The sequence below is a fragment of the Oreochromis niloticus genome, linkage group LG5, assembly GCF_001858045.2.
Source record: "Oreochromis niloticus isolate F11D_XX linkage group LG5, O_niloticus_UMD_NMBU, whole genome shotgun sequence".
NCBI lineage: Eukaryota > Metazoa > Chordata > Actinopteri > Cichliformes > Cichlidae > Oreochromis > Oreochromis niloticus.
Genome location: NC_031970.2, coordinates 15,816,696 through 15,834,773, shown reverse-complemented (window position 1 = coordinate 15,834,773; position 18,078 = coordinate 15,816,696). Strand labels below are relative to the sequence as shown.

Sequence of the window (18,078 nt, the reverse complement as noted above, 5' to 3'; positions counted from 1 at the left end):
TGCAAACATGAGCAAAAATTTTTTTTTCTCACACTTAACTGAAGCCATTCATTGAACTACCAAATAAACAAATTGTTACTCTCTTTCCTCCTTGCTATAATTTTGTTTGTATATAACAAAATAAAAATGCAGAAATAAGTGTACAAATTAGTTTTTGACTGCTAGTTAAAATTGTTTAACTCTCTCACTGAACTAACACAACCAATCCCTCAACATGTTTGTACTCTCTGCTCATATTGCCTTTATATTAAATAATTATTTGCTTTCTAAATAACTTATTTTAACATTGCACTCAACACTAAAACAAATCCTCCCTAACAAAAAAGTTACTTCAAGGGCCAAATTGCTTTATATTTCTTCACTTCAATACATGGGCCGCAAATAGGGGTGACGTGGGCCGCAAGCGGACCCCTGGTGGTGACACCCCTACTCTAAAGGTTTATAGTAAGTGATATCTTAGGCTGGACACTGAGGAAGGAGAAATAACTTGTATTGATTGGCTAGGCAGTGAAATCAAGCTGGAAAAGATTAATCAAGAATAGAATGGAAATGTACTAACAAGTGAAGAGAGTGTGTTGAGAAGATGGAAGGAGTACTCTGAGGACCTGATAAATGAAGAAAACGAGAGGGAGGAGAGGATGTGTTGGATGAAAGTTAGTGGATCGGGAAGTGTAGAGGATTAGTGAGACTGCTGGGATAGAGTGATATCTAGCTCTGAGGCCACTGATGTTTGCAATGGTGATCACAGTGGTCAACAGAAGATGTAGTCAGGAGTCTCCCTGGACTATAAGGTTTGCAGATGTCATTGTGAGAGTATGGAGAAGTTGGGAGAAAGCCTGGAGCAGTGGAGGTGTGAAAATTAAAGTATAGGCAGAAACAAGTACGAGTATGAATGAGAGGGAGAAAGGTGTAACAGTGAGGCTACAAGGACCAGAGGTAAGCTGGAGAAGTCTAAATATCTGGGATCAACTGTCCAAAGTACGGAGACTGCACAAGAGAGGTGAAGAAGACAGGCATGGAGTAGGTGGAGACAAGAGTCTGGGGTGATTTGTGGCAGAAGGATAGCAGCAAGAGTGAATGGTTTGAATGTAATCAGACCTGCCATGAAGTACGGTTTGGAGATGGTGGCACTGACAAAAGAAACAGGAGGAGGACCTGCAGGTGTTAAGATTTTCATTGGGAGTGAACAGGATGGACATGGTTAGGAATGAATATTGTATGAGAGGGACAACTCAGAGTGTTTTGGAAACAAAGTTAGAGATGCAAGGCTGAGAAAGTTTTGATATGTGCAGCGGAGGGACAGTTGATATATTGGACAAAGGATGTTGAATACAGAGCTGCCAGGCTGGAGGAAAGGAGGAGCACAGAGAAGATTCATGGATGCAGTTATGGAGGACCTGCAGAAGGTTGAAGATGCCCAGGATAGGATGAGATGGAGGCAGATGATTCACAGTGGCAACCCCTAAAAGGAGCCGCTAAAAGAAGAAGAGTTATTATTCAGCTCATCATCATCATCATCATTTCTCAACAAACAATTATATTTGTAAACATGGTCATTTTACACTGAAAAAAGAAAATAGGTGAACCAACTTAATTGAATTATTTCAATTGGTAACACCTAATTTAATTAAGTTCTTTGAAATGAAGTTAATACATTAGATAAATCAGTTGTGTTACTCTAATGTATTAACTTCATTTCAAAGAACTTAATTAAATTAGGTGTTACCAATTGAAATAATTCAATTAAGTTGGTTCTTTTTTCAGTGTATATGGTTTGTGGTAATAATTTTGGAAAGTTGAACATTTCAAAATTTAAATATCTGTTACAAAAATACTATCCGTAAAAAACGCGTTTTAAAATATTGTACACAATGTGGCGTCAGTAAATTTCTGAATAAGATTAAAAAATATCTCAACAGGAAACTCGCCGAAGTAGTCGCCATTACGGCTCTGACGTGTACGCGCTATCCCTCTATCGCTGAACTGACGGTTAGAGCCAAAATGGTGAATATTCCTTTAAAAAAATAAGCCAATCACATTGGCTTCATTTTCTTCTATCCAATCCAAAACCCCGTAGAGGGCGTGGCATGTGGAACCGGGAGGAGCTGTTTTGGGGTGTTGTGAATCCGTGTAGCCCAGAAATCCTGAGTGGGAGTTGTCGGACCGATTTGTTGTGTGTTTGTCTTGCGTTTCTCAGAGATCATCGACACGCCTGCAGCAGCTATGCCCGGGATAGAGAAGCTACCGATAGAGGAGACGCTGGAGGACAGCCCGCAGGTAACAGCTCTACTCCCCGAGGGCTTTAGCTAAAAGCTAATGCTAGCCACGTCTATAGCTAGGCTAACTGTCTTTGTAGACTGTTTGCCAACATCCATCGGAATGATGCTAATCGCTAACGGCACAGCTAATCACAGCTTCTCAAGCTGGATACTTCAGCTATGCAGTGGGATCATAAACTGACTGCTTTATGGATCAGGTGGTGGAAGCTTTCGCCAAGCTGTCAGATCCTGAAATGTCAGATTTGGTGCTGGTTAGCACATAAATCAACGGTTAACCTGCAACTTCCGTAGCCACTTCGCTAATCATTCCTCCCTCTTGCCCAGTGATGGTTATCTGGTCAAACACCAGTGTTGTGTTTCTGTTGGTGTCACACCGTGCCCAAAGCTTCAACTGCACTGCTGCAGATGGACAGAAAAACAACTCGAGCAATGATGTTGTTTCCTGAAAATCTTAGGAATAACACCTGCTGTGACATCACGGATTGAGGTGTGGTCAAAGTGTATAAACTTACCTGGTTTGAAGCTGCACATACCCAGGATTTACTTACGTTAATAGTCAGGATAATCTGGGTATCGGCTCTCAAAGCACAGGGAAATTCTTGCTGCTGTCAAGCACAGAAATCATTTGCAAGAGCCAAAAGAATTTGCATAACTGTTCTTTCAACCCTGAAAATGTAATGTGGCTATCTCATGTTTCTAAGAAATTCTAAGAGCATTAAAATAAGGGAAACTAATTTTGACGAATGCCTGTACTCTGATGGACTGAAACTCAGACATATTCATAATACAAAGATAAAGTTTTGCATGATATGTTAAAGTTATAGAGTAGAAAAAAATCAGCTGACTCTATCAGGTTTGGGTGGGAACTTTTCAGATTTGCTGGTATGACTCTGCAGTCTTTGCAAAATCTTTTAGTCTATATAACTAATGATTTATGCTTCATCCACTCCAGTCTCTTATTAACTCTCTCGGTGTACATTAGGCGTCTGCTCTGTTATATTTGTAATTTAACAGTGGGAGCTGGAGAGAAACCAGGTTACCGCAGCAGTAAAATCTGATTTACAGCAGGGTGAAATACATTCAGGATAATCACACAACATGTTGCAACCATTCAGCTTTCAGGAAAACAGCCTGAGAGTGTGATTTATTTCTCACAGTGACTAATGCCTTGAAAATGACAGGGACCAGCAGGATGTTAAGACACACCTTGAGAGCAGCAGTAGTGGGTGCAGGTGTTTGATTTGCAGAAATGGATCCGGGTGAAGTTTTTGGCACTTGCATAGGAAATAATCGGGAGCAAGTAAGCTGAGTGTGGTTTCAAAAACAGATCATGTAGTTAAATCAGCTGCATGATGTTTGTTTGTTTGTTTTTGATGGTTTTTGTTTGCAGACACGGTCTCTGCTGGGAGTTTTTGAGGAGGACACTGCAGCCATCTCCAACTACTGCACACAACTGTATCAGGCCATGCAGAGGATTTATGATGCACAGGTACACATGTACACACACATACACTCACTCACTCACATAAACACAAAATCAATAATGTGCTGCTGTTGGATAGTGTGTGTCCAGCTCTTAGTGCTGCTGATTTGTCTTCCAGAATGAGCTGAGTGCTGCAACACACCTGACCTCCAGACTGCTGAAAGAATACGACAAACAGGTAGGAAACACCATATTTGCCCCAACCGCAGCACAAGTCTACACACTCAAACACTAGATTATTTTATTATTTTTATTATTATTACAAAGAAGTGCTGGACACTAAATATCTGAAAGCTTCACAAATGAATCACCCTTGAACCAACTGAGATCTCAGTGTGGACATTAAGCTTAGGATCAGGACTTTTTCATAGCCAGCCGGCAAAATATAAATGACTAACTTTGTGTTGTGCATGGATTGTTTCACACATTCCCTTGGGGGAAGTTTGACTTGGCTGAGATACCTCACTATTAACTTCTAACTTGGCTAAACTTCATCAATCCTATTTTATAATAATACATTTTATTTGTGAGCGCCTTTTTAAAACCCAAACTCACCATACAAAGCATAGAAGATAAATGGTAATAAGGATAAAAATCAGCATTAGACAATAATTAGAGTCACTTCTCTGGAGAATCGTTTGGGAGTTGAAAGAATTTGGACTGTTTTTAGCTCCCAGTGGTGCCTCAATATTTGACTGATTTTTGGAAACTAAGGAGGATTCATGCAATTCAAAATACTCCAGAAGCTGTCTGGCCCACTGCTGCGGGCCATTCGATCCTTATACAACCGTTGCAAGAGCTTGGTCCGCATAGCCAGCAATAAGTCAGACTCCTTCCTGGTGGGCGTTGGACTCTGCCAGGGCTGCCCTTTGTCACTGATTCTGTTCATAATTTTTATGGACAGAATTTCTAGGTTGTAGGCAAGTGGCGGAAGGCTTCCACTTGGGCGGTCTCAGAATCTCGTCTCTTGAGTTGAGTTTTCTAAAAGTTTTCTTAATTCTGCCGTAGTTTCACTTTTAAAATTTCTTTTAAGCTACCCCAATTTCCCTAAGAATGCTCCGCCTTTTTCGAAGTCACTGTTCTGAAAAACATTTTTGGAGCCAGCTTTATGTGGTCAGTTGGGAGAACTGCAGGTTTTGGCACTGCTTGGTGTAGCTTCCCAGTCTTATCACACAAGCCACAGGCCACACAGTATAATAATAGCCTCACTGTTATAACAGCCTATCTTTGTTATACCAATAGACCCTTAAAAAAGGGCAATAAAATACTAAATGTCAGCCTTGTAACACCATCCATTAAACTTATCACCCTAACTGTAATCCTGTAACAACGAGCCTTCTGCTCTTATCTGTTACTTCACACACATCTGCCTTTACCACACCTCTGTCAAATTTAGTCTGGCCATTCCTGTCTTCTAGAAACAGCTTTGGATCAGCATTATTCAGATTTTTTCTTTACCATAATAGAAAATATCAGCGATTTTAATAACATCCAGAAATCTGTGTGTTAATCTCAGCTGTGTAATGTTTCCTTATTGTCGCTGTTGTTTGCAGCGTTTTCCTCTCGGGGGTGATGATGAGGTGATGAGTTCTACCCTGCAACAGTTTGCAAAAGTCATCGATGAAGTGAGTTAGGTTTGCATGTTTTGATGTCCCAAACAGGCAAATTTGGTGCAAAATAAAAAGAATAAGAAAAACTAGTGTTATATTTGTATTTGTTGATCTGATTCATGGTTAGGATTTTAACTTCCCCCTTCTCTTCCTCTTTCTAGCTCAGCTCCTGTCATGCTGTCTTGTCCACCCAGCTTGCTGATGCCATGATGTTCCCCATTACTCAGTTTAAAGAGCGAGACCTGAAGGGTAGAAAACACTTTAAGATCTTTCACCCAGTTTTGAAACTGCTTTAGAGACGTTAATAATGCATAATGTCAATTTTCAGTTTACAAATTTTATTTTGCCATCAACAGTGACACATAATTTAAATTATTTTGTGCATTGCTATGTTAGTTGTTTACTTTTAATATACATATTTAATATTTATGGTAGTAGAATAAATTTGAAGCAGCAGCCCTTGCTACATAAACAGATGCACTTTACTCTCTAATGTGAGTTTTTTTTGTCTCCCCAGAGATCCTTACACTTAAAGAAGTCTTCCAAATAGCCAGTGGTGGTAAGCTGTACCTCATAAACTACAGTCAGTGCACTTTATCGCCTACACATTACGCTTGCATTGCACCTCCAGTCATGAAAGCCCTTCCCATGAAGCCTCTGGCAGATAGGGTTTGTGCTGATGTTAATAACAGATGAGTTTTGGATCTCTGCAGAGTGATGGGGACTTTTACGTGCTTTACCTTTTAGCACATGCCGACCTCGCTCTGTAACTTGATGCGGTCTGCCACTTTGTGACGAATTTGCTGTGGTTCTAAACACTTCCTGTTTGTAATAATACCACTTACAGCTGGTAATAGAATATTACATTACAATATTTCATAAACTGACTTGCTGCCAAGGTGGCTCCTATTAAACTGGTATGCTCAAATGCAGTAAGCTCTTTAGAATGACCCATTCTTTCACAAATGTTTGTAAAGACAGACTGTATGGCTAGGTGTTTGATTTTATACATCTGTGGAAATTGGACAGAAAATTCCTGAATTCAAACATTTAAAGGTGTGGTTGAGTACTTTTGTACTACATATACTTTATGTCTAGATAAATCACACATGTGCAATATAAAGCCATCTGATTCTGACCCGCAGTGTTTGAAAATTAGCTTAAGAGGCAGTATAATTCTTGGCCAGTCACTGCAGTGAGACTTTATTGCTGTTTAATTCAGGCAATGCAGCAGTTCATATCATACAGTTGACAAGACTTACATAAATGTTCATTTAACATTTAGTACTTTCATTCTAACCTCTAACCATGTTTCCATTTGATCTTGGCAGTATGGCCCTCTGGAGGGGAAAAAAGTTGCCTACACATGAGATTAAGCCTAAGTTTTTATCCTACTGCACAGAAATTCCCCACACTGTTTTTCATACTGGTTTTCAGTCAGTCAGATATATTTTGTATAGAATTAAAGGATACTACTGTGTAGTAAACCTTCATGTCTGTCCTTAACAATGGATATAGCTCGTGTTATCACTCCCCAAACAACACTACAGCAGTTGAACTCTGTATATCACAGTGCTTTCATCTCAGCTTTCATTTAAATCTTTTGTGATCTAGTAAGTACTTAACTTTAGATCTTAAATTTTAAGCCTATATATAAAAGAAAAATTATTGAAATGGTACAAATAGAAGCTAAATTACTTGCAATTGTGAAATTTAGTTAGTTTAGGTATTTTTAGTGTGCATTTCAGGCAGTTTCGGGTTTTCTAACCATTAAAAGGGAAAAATATATTTTACTATTAAAAATGTTTTCTGTGTCTCTGTGTGCAGATCACGACGTGGCAATTAACAGATACAGTCGCTTATCCAAAAGGAGGGATAACGACAAGGTAACAGCTTTTAGGTTTACCATTCATGACTTCACACCTCAAATTATACATTGACTTTTGTGGTCACGGTTTTATTTTACATGTCTGTAAATGGTAAATCATAGTCTGGAAAGTTTTCTATTTAACTGTAAAAACATCCACAGTTAGATGGATAGAAGCTTAGCAGCTTTGTTTAGATTGGAAGGCTGAGCTGATAAGAAGAAGCTGGTTTTACCATTTAAATACAGCTGCAGGCATCTGTGGATAATTTTCATATTTTGCATGTATAGCACGCTCATTGTGCTTTGTCAAAAAGACATATTAGTATGAACGTAGAACTAAAAGAGCTAAATGCTTTCTCTGTTTTCCCTCAATCTTCCAAATCACTGAAGTTTATTCATTTAATTTAAGCCTTATTATATTAATGAAAGAAATGCATATATATATATATATATATATATATATATATATATATATATACACATATATATATATATATATATATATATATATATATATATATATATATATATATATATGTAACATTATTTTACCAAAATAGAGACCAAACATATATATATATTTGGTCTCTATTTTGGTTTCTATAAAAATAATTTTACAGAATCTGCTTTATTTAAAAAAACAAAACAAACAACAGCAAAAACTCCTCAGTAGTATTTTTGTTAAAGTTACAGGAAGTGATGACTGTGTGGAAATGCGGCTGCGATGAAGGATGGGGTTGGGTTGTTTTAAAAAGTCTCTCATCAAGTTTCACGTTCCTCAAAGCAGCAGCTTCCTAGAAGGAAAATGATTATCAAGACCAAATGATATTATGCGAGTGAATAATGTTATCTGGCTTTTTACTGAAATAAGAGTCTCGTGTGTTGCAGTTACGGGCGGAGGTGGTGGAGGATGTCTACACCTCCCGCAAGAAACAGCACCAGACAATGATGCACTACTTCTGCTCACTGAACACTCTGCAGTACAAGAAGAAGACAGCTCTGCTGGAGCCGCTGCTGGGATACATGCAGGCACAGGTGTGCACACCTTTACTGCAGAGTAATTCAGTTCAACTGTGTTTATATATATATATATATATATATATATATATATATATATATATCTCCAAATCACAACAACAGGCACCAAAAGGCGCTAACCCTAATCAGACAACTCCTGTGAGAAAAACAGGAAGAAACCTTCAGGAGAATCAGGCTCAGGGAGGGGCGGCCATCTGCTGCAACTGGTTGGGGGTGATGAGAGAGAGATAGGACCAGTACACCTTAAAAATCCAACATTAGGTCTTAACCAAATGTTAACTGGATTCCATATCTGACTCAGGTCCGAAATTCTTTTCCACCAGAAAAAGCCAGAACAGTGTGAAATACACATTAAACTCCTTAACTTGGCAAAATGTTAATCCCCCTGCTTGATTCTGGGAATTTTGGAAACAGCTTTGAAATTCTTTGGTAATCCTGTAAAACAATTCTGACAGACATTTTAAGCTGGACTGCTGAACTTTTATGTGAATAAATTAAGTTTGGTTTCATTGAAGCTTTTGCACTATCAGTGGCAGCTGTGTATTTTGGAGCACACAGTTTCATGTCAGGTGATATTCACACACACATGCGCACTAGTGGTGACACATTGTAATCAGGTTTGAATAGGGGAGGACCTGTAGCAACAAAGGTTAAGTAGTCTAAAACACCTGGGAAGCATCCAAGAATAGTTTATAACAGGAAAGAAACTCGATGGAAAACGCTTTGAGCTCAGAGAAGGATATGAAGGAAAATTCAAAGAAAAGGAAAAAAATTGTGGTGTTCTGAGAGTCAGACTTTTTAATCTGATGGTGGATGTTGTTGATGTGGGTCTTAAACTAAAATGCCCCAAATATAGACTAAAAGAAAGTGCATTTTCCATGTGGCATAGGTATTCATTTTGTTTCTTTAACTTTTACGAAGAATGGTTCAGTGTATCCTTTGCTAAAGGAGGTAACAAAGGAAGCACTAAGGAGTGAGCTCTTATTGTGACGACCACACACACACTTCCAGGTAACTTCATTGAGGAATTCTGAAAACTGATATGTTCCACAGCCGGTGAATGAGGGCAAGAACAAACATGGATTGCCTTTATTGCCAGAAGGGGGAGACAGAGTTTCTGCAAAGGAGATTTAAGACCAAAACCGTGTGAAAAGATGCTGAAGAGCTGTGAATGCATTGAATATGGGAAATTGTGGTAATTAAATACTGCTGAAATCAATGTAGAAGCTAGTTTTTGCTGCATTTTGTAAACATCCATCCATTCTCTGCTGTACACCCTGGACAGGTCACATAGACATAGTGATGACAAAGACCATTCACACTCACACCTTTCCCCACTAACTGCATGTCTTTGGGAGGAAGGAAGCCGGAGTGAACATGCCAACTTCACACAGAAAGACTCCAGCCATGGTGGAATTGAACTCAGGACCTTCTTGCTGTGAGGCAACAGTGCTAACCACTGTGCTGCCCCCCGTTTTGTAAACAGTCATAGCAAAATAGATGCTGTAAGATGAATATTTCTTTGTAGCTTTAATCATGCAATCATACAATCATACAATTTATCATCATCGTCATCAAATATTCATTGAACGGTCTTACAGCTTTGGAAAATTTGATATCAGATAACTACATGTGAGTCCCTCAGGTGAATTAACACAACATAAACTGCTCACTGGTAGCAGAGAGAAACTTCAGACTGCTGCCGTGCAAAGGAAAGTGACTGTTACCAACCTGTTTTTGTTCTCTTCAGATCAGCTTCTTTAAGCTGGGGTCAGAAAATCTCACCCAGCAGTGGGAAGAATTCCTGGGAACTATAGGAACCAGTGTCCAGAAGTAAGAACTCCTTCATCCCCAAACTGTTAATTCATTAACGTGGAGACATGAAGATTTTAGCAATGACTGACAATGAACATGTGAATGTGTGTATAGTGTACGCCGGGAAATGGAGGAGGAGGTGGGGCAGATGCAACAGACCATCCAGGAGATGGAGAGGGCTTGTGATGCCCTTTATGCACCATGTGACCCCGACCCCGCCCACTCACCTGTGTGTCGCAACCTGACCAGGAAGCAGGGCTACCTGTACATCCGGAAGTAAGCCACAGGAAGACTTCAGTGTTTTATTTCTTAGTGAGCTTTAATCCTGTTTCACCCACAGACCCAGAACAGTGTTTACATTGAGCATCTCTTTTTGGGGTGACTGTAGCTCAGGAGGTAGAGGAAGGTTAATTGGAAGGTTGGTGGTTTGATCCCTGACTGTAAACACTGTCAAATCCTTTTTGTGTCTTTGCTGTCTCACAGTAAGACTGGGCTAGTGTCATCGTCCTGGGAGCGTCAGTACTTCTTTACACAGGGTGGAAACCTGATGCAACAGGGTCGGGGAGAGGTGGCGGGGGGGCTGGTCACAGACCTTGACAACTCCTCTGTCATGGCCGTTGACTGTGACGACCGCCGATTCTGCTTTCAGGTCACTTCCTTCGATGGGAAAAAGTGAGAGGTCTTTTTTTATATTTCTCTTCTCAGATGTGCCCAACCCCGCCCCCTTTTTTTCCTAATTCTTAGGTCAAAAAAAATCATTTTCTTCTCTTTATTATGTCAGAGTGGTGACGCTGCAGGCGGAGAGCAGGAAGGAATGCGAGGAGGTAAAATACTTCTCTAACTTTATGAAGCCTCCTTTGAGTTTGCTGCTGTTTTCTGACGTTGTTCCTCTCCAATAGTGGATCTCCACCATCAACAACATCTCAAGGAGGATCTACCTGAGTGAAAATGCAGAGGTTTGTGTCTGCTTTCATGTTGCTTACCGTTCACTGTGGTATACCTTTGGCAGCTATTTTAGTTGTAGTCTAGCCAGCGAAGTATGTGTTGTAAAATATCAGCATCAATATTGTGAGATAGTGCAGAAGACCTTAAACTCTTGGGAGATTATAGATTTTCTGTGGAAACTACTTTAAATTTGACTATTTGGCACGAGGTACTGGTAATGAAGATCTGATCTAATATCTGTGTTCCCCCGAGTTTTTTGTGACTGCGACAGTACGCCACGTGGGGAATTTGACACGTACAGAAGCAAAAACATCTCTATTAGAAACCAGACGCTCACAGTAATTCCTAGTTACTTCTTGTTGGCAGGAGCTTGCAGCCAGAGTGAACCAATCCGCTCTTGAAGCTGTGACACCATCACCGTCCTTTCAACAGAGACACGAGAGCATGAGACCCACCAGGTAGGAGTGCGTGTGGGTGAGTGGGTTGTCAAACTAGTTTGAGTTTTAGACTGGGTATTTCTACCTGTTCTCTCTGCTCGAGGGTTCAGACTTTTTCAAAATTAGGTTTAGCTGAGAGTAATGATTACCAACACCCTCACAAAATGCTATCGGCTGCCATGATTTATTGAAGTAGGGCCCCAGGTGGTCCAGATTTCATTACGGAGCCCTGTCATCATCCTCTTTTTCTCTCTCTCTCTCTCTCGCTCTTTCTGTGTCTCCCATCCAGTAAGGGGCGAACGGGTCGAGCGAGCAGCATCAGCTCTGTGGGCTCCGAGCCATCGCCTGCTCTTTCTGTGCTCTCACTGGATGCACTGGTTGCCCCAGAAACACCCATCCAGTTTGACATAATTTCCCCCGTCAGCGAGGAGAACTCAGGACAGAACAAAACAGCACCGCAGTCCGGCAGGTACGTGTCTGTCAGGGAAAATGATGAATCACTGTTTAACTTTCCAGCATGTGTTTCACAAACTAGCTGGCAGCATAACGTGGCGATACCGCCTGACCGCGCAGCACCATCTGCTCAGATTTGAAGGTTCTGTGCTACATGTGGCGCAGACAGTGCTGAGAGTGTTGTGAACATTAGAGTTCAAGCAGCTCTGCCCATGTCTACTGTTTACACGGTCTGTGAAGTACGCAATGACAGAACAAAAAGCAAGCTAACTAAACTAATAATGTGAAGACAGATATATTTGAAGCTTTGAAAATATGACTGTTTGGCTGTGTTTATGTGCTTCTCTGCAGGAGAAGTAATCCATTTGGGGAGTCAGGAGAGAGCACAGCAGAAGACAGCGAAGGTACTCGTGTCTGTCTGTCTCGACTATTTTATCAATTTCTATTTATTTATTTACCTGTTTATCTTCTAAAAGACACATGCAGAGGTCATGTTAATGTTACCAATGGGATTCTGGCAAGATTGTATCCAGGATTAAGCTGATTTAGAAAAAAGGTTTAAACTGAAATATCCAATAATCTTTTTTCATTACTTTTCATTACTAATACTGTTTTATCCTCCACTGGCTCATTCTTCTTCTTCTTCTCCTTCTTCTCCTTCTTCTTCTTCTTCTTCTTCTTCTTCTTCTTCTTCTCATCATCTCTGTGGCCTTTAGTGTTATTTAGTGAATGACAGTATTTTAACACTGAGCAGAAAATACAGGTGTATTTATTTAGATTATAATGGGTTTTATTATTTCCATTATTATTATCCATAATCCCAACCAGTTTAAAATAATTTAAAGTCATTTAATTATTAGAAAGGGACATTTAAACCACCAAAGAATCAGCTTTTACACAACTCGAGTGGAACCACAGCCGTACATGAAGTATGTTTTGTTTTTTCTGTTTTTTGTGCTGCGCAGACTCGATCCTCCACCAGCTCTTTATCGTTCGCTTCCTGGGCTCCATGGAGGTGAAGACTGCCGAGTCAGTGGATGTCATCTCTGAGACCATGAGGCAGATCCTGGCTGCCAGAGCCATCCACAACATCTTCAGGATGACCGAGTCCCACCTGCTGGTCACCTGCGACTGCCTCAAGTAGGAACTGCAGTGATCATTTTGAGCCTGTTGGATGAAGCTGATGTTTGTTGTGTGACTAACTTCTCAAGCATGAGCCACAGGAACCATATTCAACAAAAAATAAAATAAAATGCCAGCTTGAAATAAACTGCAATTATCTTCTAATATTAAAATATGTCTTTTATTTTTCAGGCTAATTGATCCTCAGACACAAGTGACGCGACTCAGGGTACGGTGACCCCAGTTTCTCCAGTTTTGTCTTGTTTCTAAGATTTGAAGTGTCGCTTCTGTCTTTGCTCACTGGCATCCTGCTGTGTCTCGCTGCAGTTCCCTCTCTCCACTGTGGTGCAGTGTTCATCCCATCAGGACAACAAGAGGCTGTTTGGTTTTGTTCTGCAGACGGCAAGCGGGCGGGGCGACAGCAGAGTCGTCTGCTACATCTTTGAATCCAACAACGATGGAGAGAAGGTTGTGTGTCCGTTTATCTGTTTAACTGGCTGTGTAACACATCCTTCTTTCTGTCTGATTGTCTGTCTTCTTCATGCGTTTCAGATCTGTGACAGCATTGGTCTGGCCAAGCAGATCGCCTTGCACTCGGAGATGGTGAGACTGTTACCGGTGGTCATTCATGTGTTGCTTTGGATGTTTACGCTTCTTTTCTTATTGTTGCTCTTTTGATGCAGGACCGTAAAGCGGTGGAGAAGAAAAAGGAGGAGGATAAGGCCAAAGAGAAACAGAAGGAGGAACTGAGCAAGCAAAGACAGATCGAGAAGGTGATCTTTTATCTTTCAACCCAAACGTCACATTATTCCCCTGTTACACCGAATGTGCAGAGTATACCGAGCAGTCAGGGCGTGTTTTTAGCCTGTAATACAATGTAAACGTGTTATGACCCATCATCACCACTTTAATTGATTAGGCTGTGAGTTTGTTGGACCTTGGGGTTCATCACTTAAAGACATTTTTGCTTTGTCTGACTTAAATGAATGAAAATATTATATATTTACAGTGCTGTGCAAAAGTCTCAGCCACCATGTTTTTTCTTTGGAGTTTGCATCCAAGGAGCCAATTTTAACTCTTTACCCCTTGGAGTTACCCTTGAAGCTCTTTTCTGAACTAAGCAGTTCTTTTTTTAATGGTCGTCAAACCACATGAATTTGTCATTAAGGGTACTGTGGCGCTTGTCAGATGTCATCTTTATAGGTCACTGTGGTTTTTTGAAGGTCTTTCAAGTCATTTTCCTCCCATTCTCAGTCCAGGTCTTACACTTGCCCCATTAAAAGCTCCATCTGCCACCAAATGCTGAAAACAACACCATGCGCAAAAAAAAGTTCACTCTTCTTCTCTTGACTGACTTGCAGGATCTGGAGGAGCAGAGCCGCTTGATCGCTGCGTCAAGTCGCCCGGCCAACCCGCCTGGCTCTGATGGACAGTTCCTAGTGCTTAGCAACAGCCAGTCAGAGGACAGTGATGCTGGAGAGGAGGGGAAGAAGAAGGGTGAGTCTGAAGCTTAACAACACTCAGAGGATGCATGTTTTACCTCCCAGGCGAGTCCCAGCTGGTAAAATCGAGACCACAGCTCAGGAATCAGAGGAGGGGAACACCACCCGCCCAGCTATCCGCCCGCTCGGACTGCCTGGAACTGAAAAACATGTGCTTCCTCTGTGCAGGACTCTGAAGCTTGTGATGGAGGCCTGTTACTCTGAAATGGAGGAAAAAATCTAACACACCCTCACTGTAAAAGGGAGAAGGGGAGTAGGTGAGGAAATGCCTCATCCAGGACTCGTGTTTTATTCTGTGTGTTTTAAAAAAAAAAAAAAAAAAAACAGGAAGAAAGAAAAAAAAAAACGCTGCTTTTATACCGGCTCCACTTTCAAGAAAAGACATGAATATAGATTAACCTCTAAGTTTCTGTTTTTATGTTTATTTTATAAGAAGAGCTAACAAAAATATGGAAGACGTAAAACAAAATGTGAGAAGAATATTGAACCTGGGTCTGTCGGTACCGGCTCTTGCATGAGTGCACTTTGAGAGGAAGTGATGGTTTCTTTAGCCATGATGAAGGTCCCAGAGGGCAACAGGACACCTCATCCACTTTCTCCATCAGTGTTGTTGGTTTAAAAAAAAAAAAAAAAAGGTGGTGGGGGGGGGGGGTAAGCTGATGAGCTGAAACTTATTTTGAAAAGGTCATTTAAGGATTCCTTCCTTCCTTACATGTAGTCACTGGCTTCATTTCAACACATCACAGCAGATCTTCACTGATTAGTCAATTAATTGATCAATAGAAAATGAATTTTTAGTAACTGCTAACCAGCTGTTTTTACAAACACCGTGTTCAATTTATTAATAATGTTAGATGTTATTTAACTGCAGAAAAATGTGGGTGGATTTTTCAGATGCTGTTTAGACCAGTGGTGGAAAACTTATATTCTTTATAACATTAAGTATATTTTTCTTTTTATGGAAACGGACATATGTAAACAACAGTTAGACCCTTAATGCTGATCAGTTGACACTAATGTTAATTTAAGTAAAGTTTAAATCGACCCACTCTTAAAGGGACATCTTACAGTCCACTCCAGCTCCAGTTTTTATTCTTGGACTTGAGTCGTGATTCACGGTTCAGAATCATCTTTATTTCTCTTACACTGGACCTCGATTAACCGTTTCACTGTAGCTATTGATTTCTTTTTCTGGTGTGCCTCACCTATAGATATATTCAAAGCTACACTTTAATAAGAATAATGGTCAGTGTTGGTCTGTTTTGGGGTTTTTTGGTGTATTTTTCCCACAAATATCACTTTAATCTTACTTAGTTACCTACAGTGGTTTAATCCTCCAGTGACAGAGCCTGCCTCACTCCTTGAAACCACTAACAAAAGCCAGCTTTCTTCTGATTGGCTCCACTTTGCAAACAGAAAGTTTGAATAGCAGATAATAGATCATAATAATAATAGATTCACTTTAAAGATGTGTAACTCAAAACCTCCCCGATTAAAAATTCACATCTTGTAAGCTATCCAGTGGGCCGATTCAGCCCCTTAGGTTATATGTTTGACACCCCTGGTATAGACCAAATCCAAAAATGAAAAATATTTGGCCTTAGGTGTGCTTGAGCTTTACTGATAGTACCTGAAAGCAGCTGCTGAATGAAAGGTGTAAAGGGAAAAATTCATCCTGTAAGTATTCGGACTTCCTTGTTTTTGCATGATTTGGTCTGTGCTCGCTCAGTGAAGATTGCTACTTTGGGCACCACAAAGTGAGTTCACTTTAGTTACGCCAAAATTATCTATTTGATAAACGGCACTACAGAATAGAAGAAAAACGTGTACGTTTTACTTGACCACTGCCTTTAAAGATAAAAAGTCAACATACTTTCAACTACCTGCGCTCACTTTGTGATACACATTTGATGGCTGAAAGTTTGAAGGATGTTTTTGTTTTTTTTCTTTTTTAAAAGTTTTTGACACCTGTGGATTTGACTCCCTGACATGAGAGACCTATGTTGTGATTGTTACCTGCTGAGAAAATTTAGACCACTTAAATTACACCTGTCGTCCACCTTATCGTGAATACAACTTCACTTTTGCTCCTCTTGGTTCAAAGCTGAGCTCCAGATGGATCCAAGGTCCACTTCTTTGACTTTCAGGTGCCAATATTAAAGGAAAAATCCGCTTTTATTTTTATTATTAAGTCTTGATCGTTCCATGAAAAAGATTTTAAAGCACAACCAGTATGAACAGAAATATGACAATTTGATTTAAACCAGAAAAAATATTTCAATTTAAACCAGGCCTGGACAAATTCTGAATTTAACTTTTTTTTCCCGTATTTATTAGGGAAGCCATATCATGCCATAATCAGTCCAGTATTCCAGCATTTCAAGCTGTTCGTATGCAGTGTTTGTATGTGTGTGTTAGCGTCCTGTAAGGGTCGGCGCCCATGTGACTGAAAGCAGAGTTTGAATGACAGTAACGCTCGTTAATGAGCTCTCATACCAATTAACCATGAAGATTTAAGGCCACGTCAGTGAGCCAAAGATGCTTTTTTTTCTCCTCTCTTGGTCCGTTCCGGTTGTGAATCACTGGTCTGACATTTGTAAAGATGGAGGTCTGTTTAAAATAAATAAATAAATAAAAGAGAGAAAAGGACAAAAGTCCAACAAGTTTCCTCAAACTAAAAGGAGAACATGGCTTTCTGTTTTCATAAAAGAAAAACACTAGACTTTAAGCTCCTCTGATATAGTGTTGAAAAACCAATAACCACCTGTGTGTCATAAAAAACAGACTCCATCTTCTTTCACATTGCCTGCTGAGTCCATTTGTTTGTTTCTAATGTCTTAATATTTATCAGGCATGCGTACGTGGGTTGTTGTTTGGGGCCTTATATGTTCGTCGCACATTTATTCATTATTCATTTATTCATCATTTCCAGAGTGATTCACGATGATTATTTGTTTTTAATTTTTTTTAAAAAAGCTTCATTTTCTTCATGTAGGAATTTAAGAGGTCACAGACACACCTCTCCATTTGTGGGGAGGTTAAAGTAGCGGAGATGTTTCTAAAAAGCCGAAATCAACAGTTACTGAAGATGATTTTATTTTTATTTGAGTTTTTTGGGACATGTGGGGGTGAGATATTGCTTTCTTGTTTTTGCTGTAACCAAGTGAAAGACTCGTGTTGGCAGAGCTGCACTTTACAGACGAAGTAAACACGACAGGATTGCTGATGTTGAGCTGTAAATACGTTTCAGTGATTGATGTTCCCGTGTCATGATTAATAAAAGGCTTTACGGTGATAATAAAGCACTAACTCCATCCGCCTGACTCAGTCTGCTCTTGTTTTCCACTTCAAGCAAACCTTCACCAGCAGCACGAGCTTCAGACAAACATAGAATGAGAGGAACATTTAGACAAAGATTAAAAGTTTTATTTATGTTTGTGCCGGCTATGACACAGTGGTGGTGCGGTGAGCTATAACACTAGACCAAATGTATTTTTTAATCTGTATTTTATTTGTGTAATGGCCAG

At 40.0% G+C, this 18,078-nt stretch overlaps 1 protein-coding gene across 2 annotated transcripts; it reads left to right on the top strand.

The window, feature by feature from the left end:
• The first annotated feature begins 2,075 nt into the window (after window positions 1–2,075).
• appl1 (adaptor protein, phosphotyrosine interaction, PH domain and leucine zipper containing 1) lies at window positions 2,076–17,867 on the top strand. Of its 2 annotated transcripts, XM_005453593.4 has the most exons (23): window positions 2,076–2,277; window positions 3,670–3,768; window positions 3,881–3,940; window positions 5,316–5,387; window positions 5,534–5,621; window positions 5,890–5,931; window positions 7,200–7,258; window positions 8,128–8,274; window positions 10,028–10,110; window positions 10,207–10,368; window positions 10,576–10,764; window positions 10,874–10,916; window positions 10,992–11,048; window positions 11,404–11,495; window positions 11,764–11,943; window positions 12,279–12,331; window positions 12,893–13,067; window positions 13,242–13,278; window positions 13,377–13,517; window positions 13,602–13,652; window positions 13,733–13,822; window positions 14,411–14,546; window positions 14,720–17,867. In XM_005453593.4, exons 1-23 carry the CDS (start codon window positions 2,224–2,226, stop codon window positions 14,725–14,727), a joined length of 2,118 nt encoding a protein of 705 aa, XP_005453650.1. In that variant the 5' UTR covers window positions 2,076–2,223; the 3' UTR covers window positions 14,728–17,867. The 2 variants fall into 2 exon arrangements, with proteins under 2 accessions (XP_005453650.1, XP_003448404.1); XM_003448356.5 differs by having other exon boundaries at window positions 14,411–17,867.
• Window positions 17,868–18,078: the final 211 nt, after the last annotated feature.

Excerpts from the sequence above, each read along its gene's own strand:
- appl1 (XM_003448356.5), top strand. The coding sequence starts at position 2,224 with ATGCCCGGGATAGAGAAGCTACCGATAGAGGAGACGCTGGAGGACAGC. Across the intron at positions 2,278-3,669 it reads CGCTGGAGGACAGCCCGCAG|ACACGGTCTCTGCTGGGAGT; the intron begins GTAACAGCTCTA and ends TTTTGTTTGCAG. Across the intron at positions 3,769-3,880 it reads AGAGGATTTATGATGCACAG|AATGAGCTGAGTGCTGCAAC; the intron begins GTACACATGTAC and ends TTTGTCTTCCAG.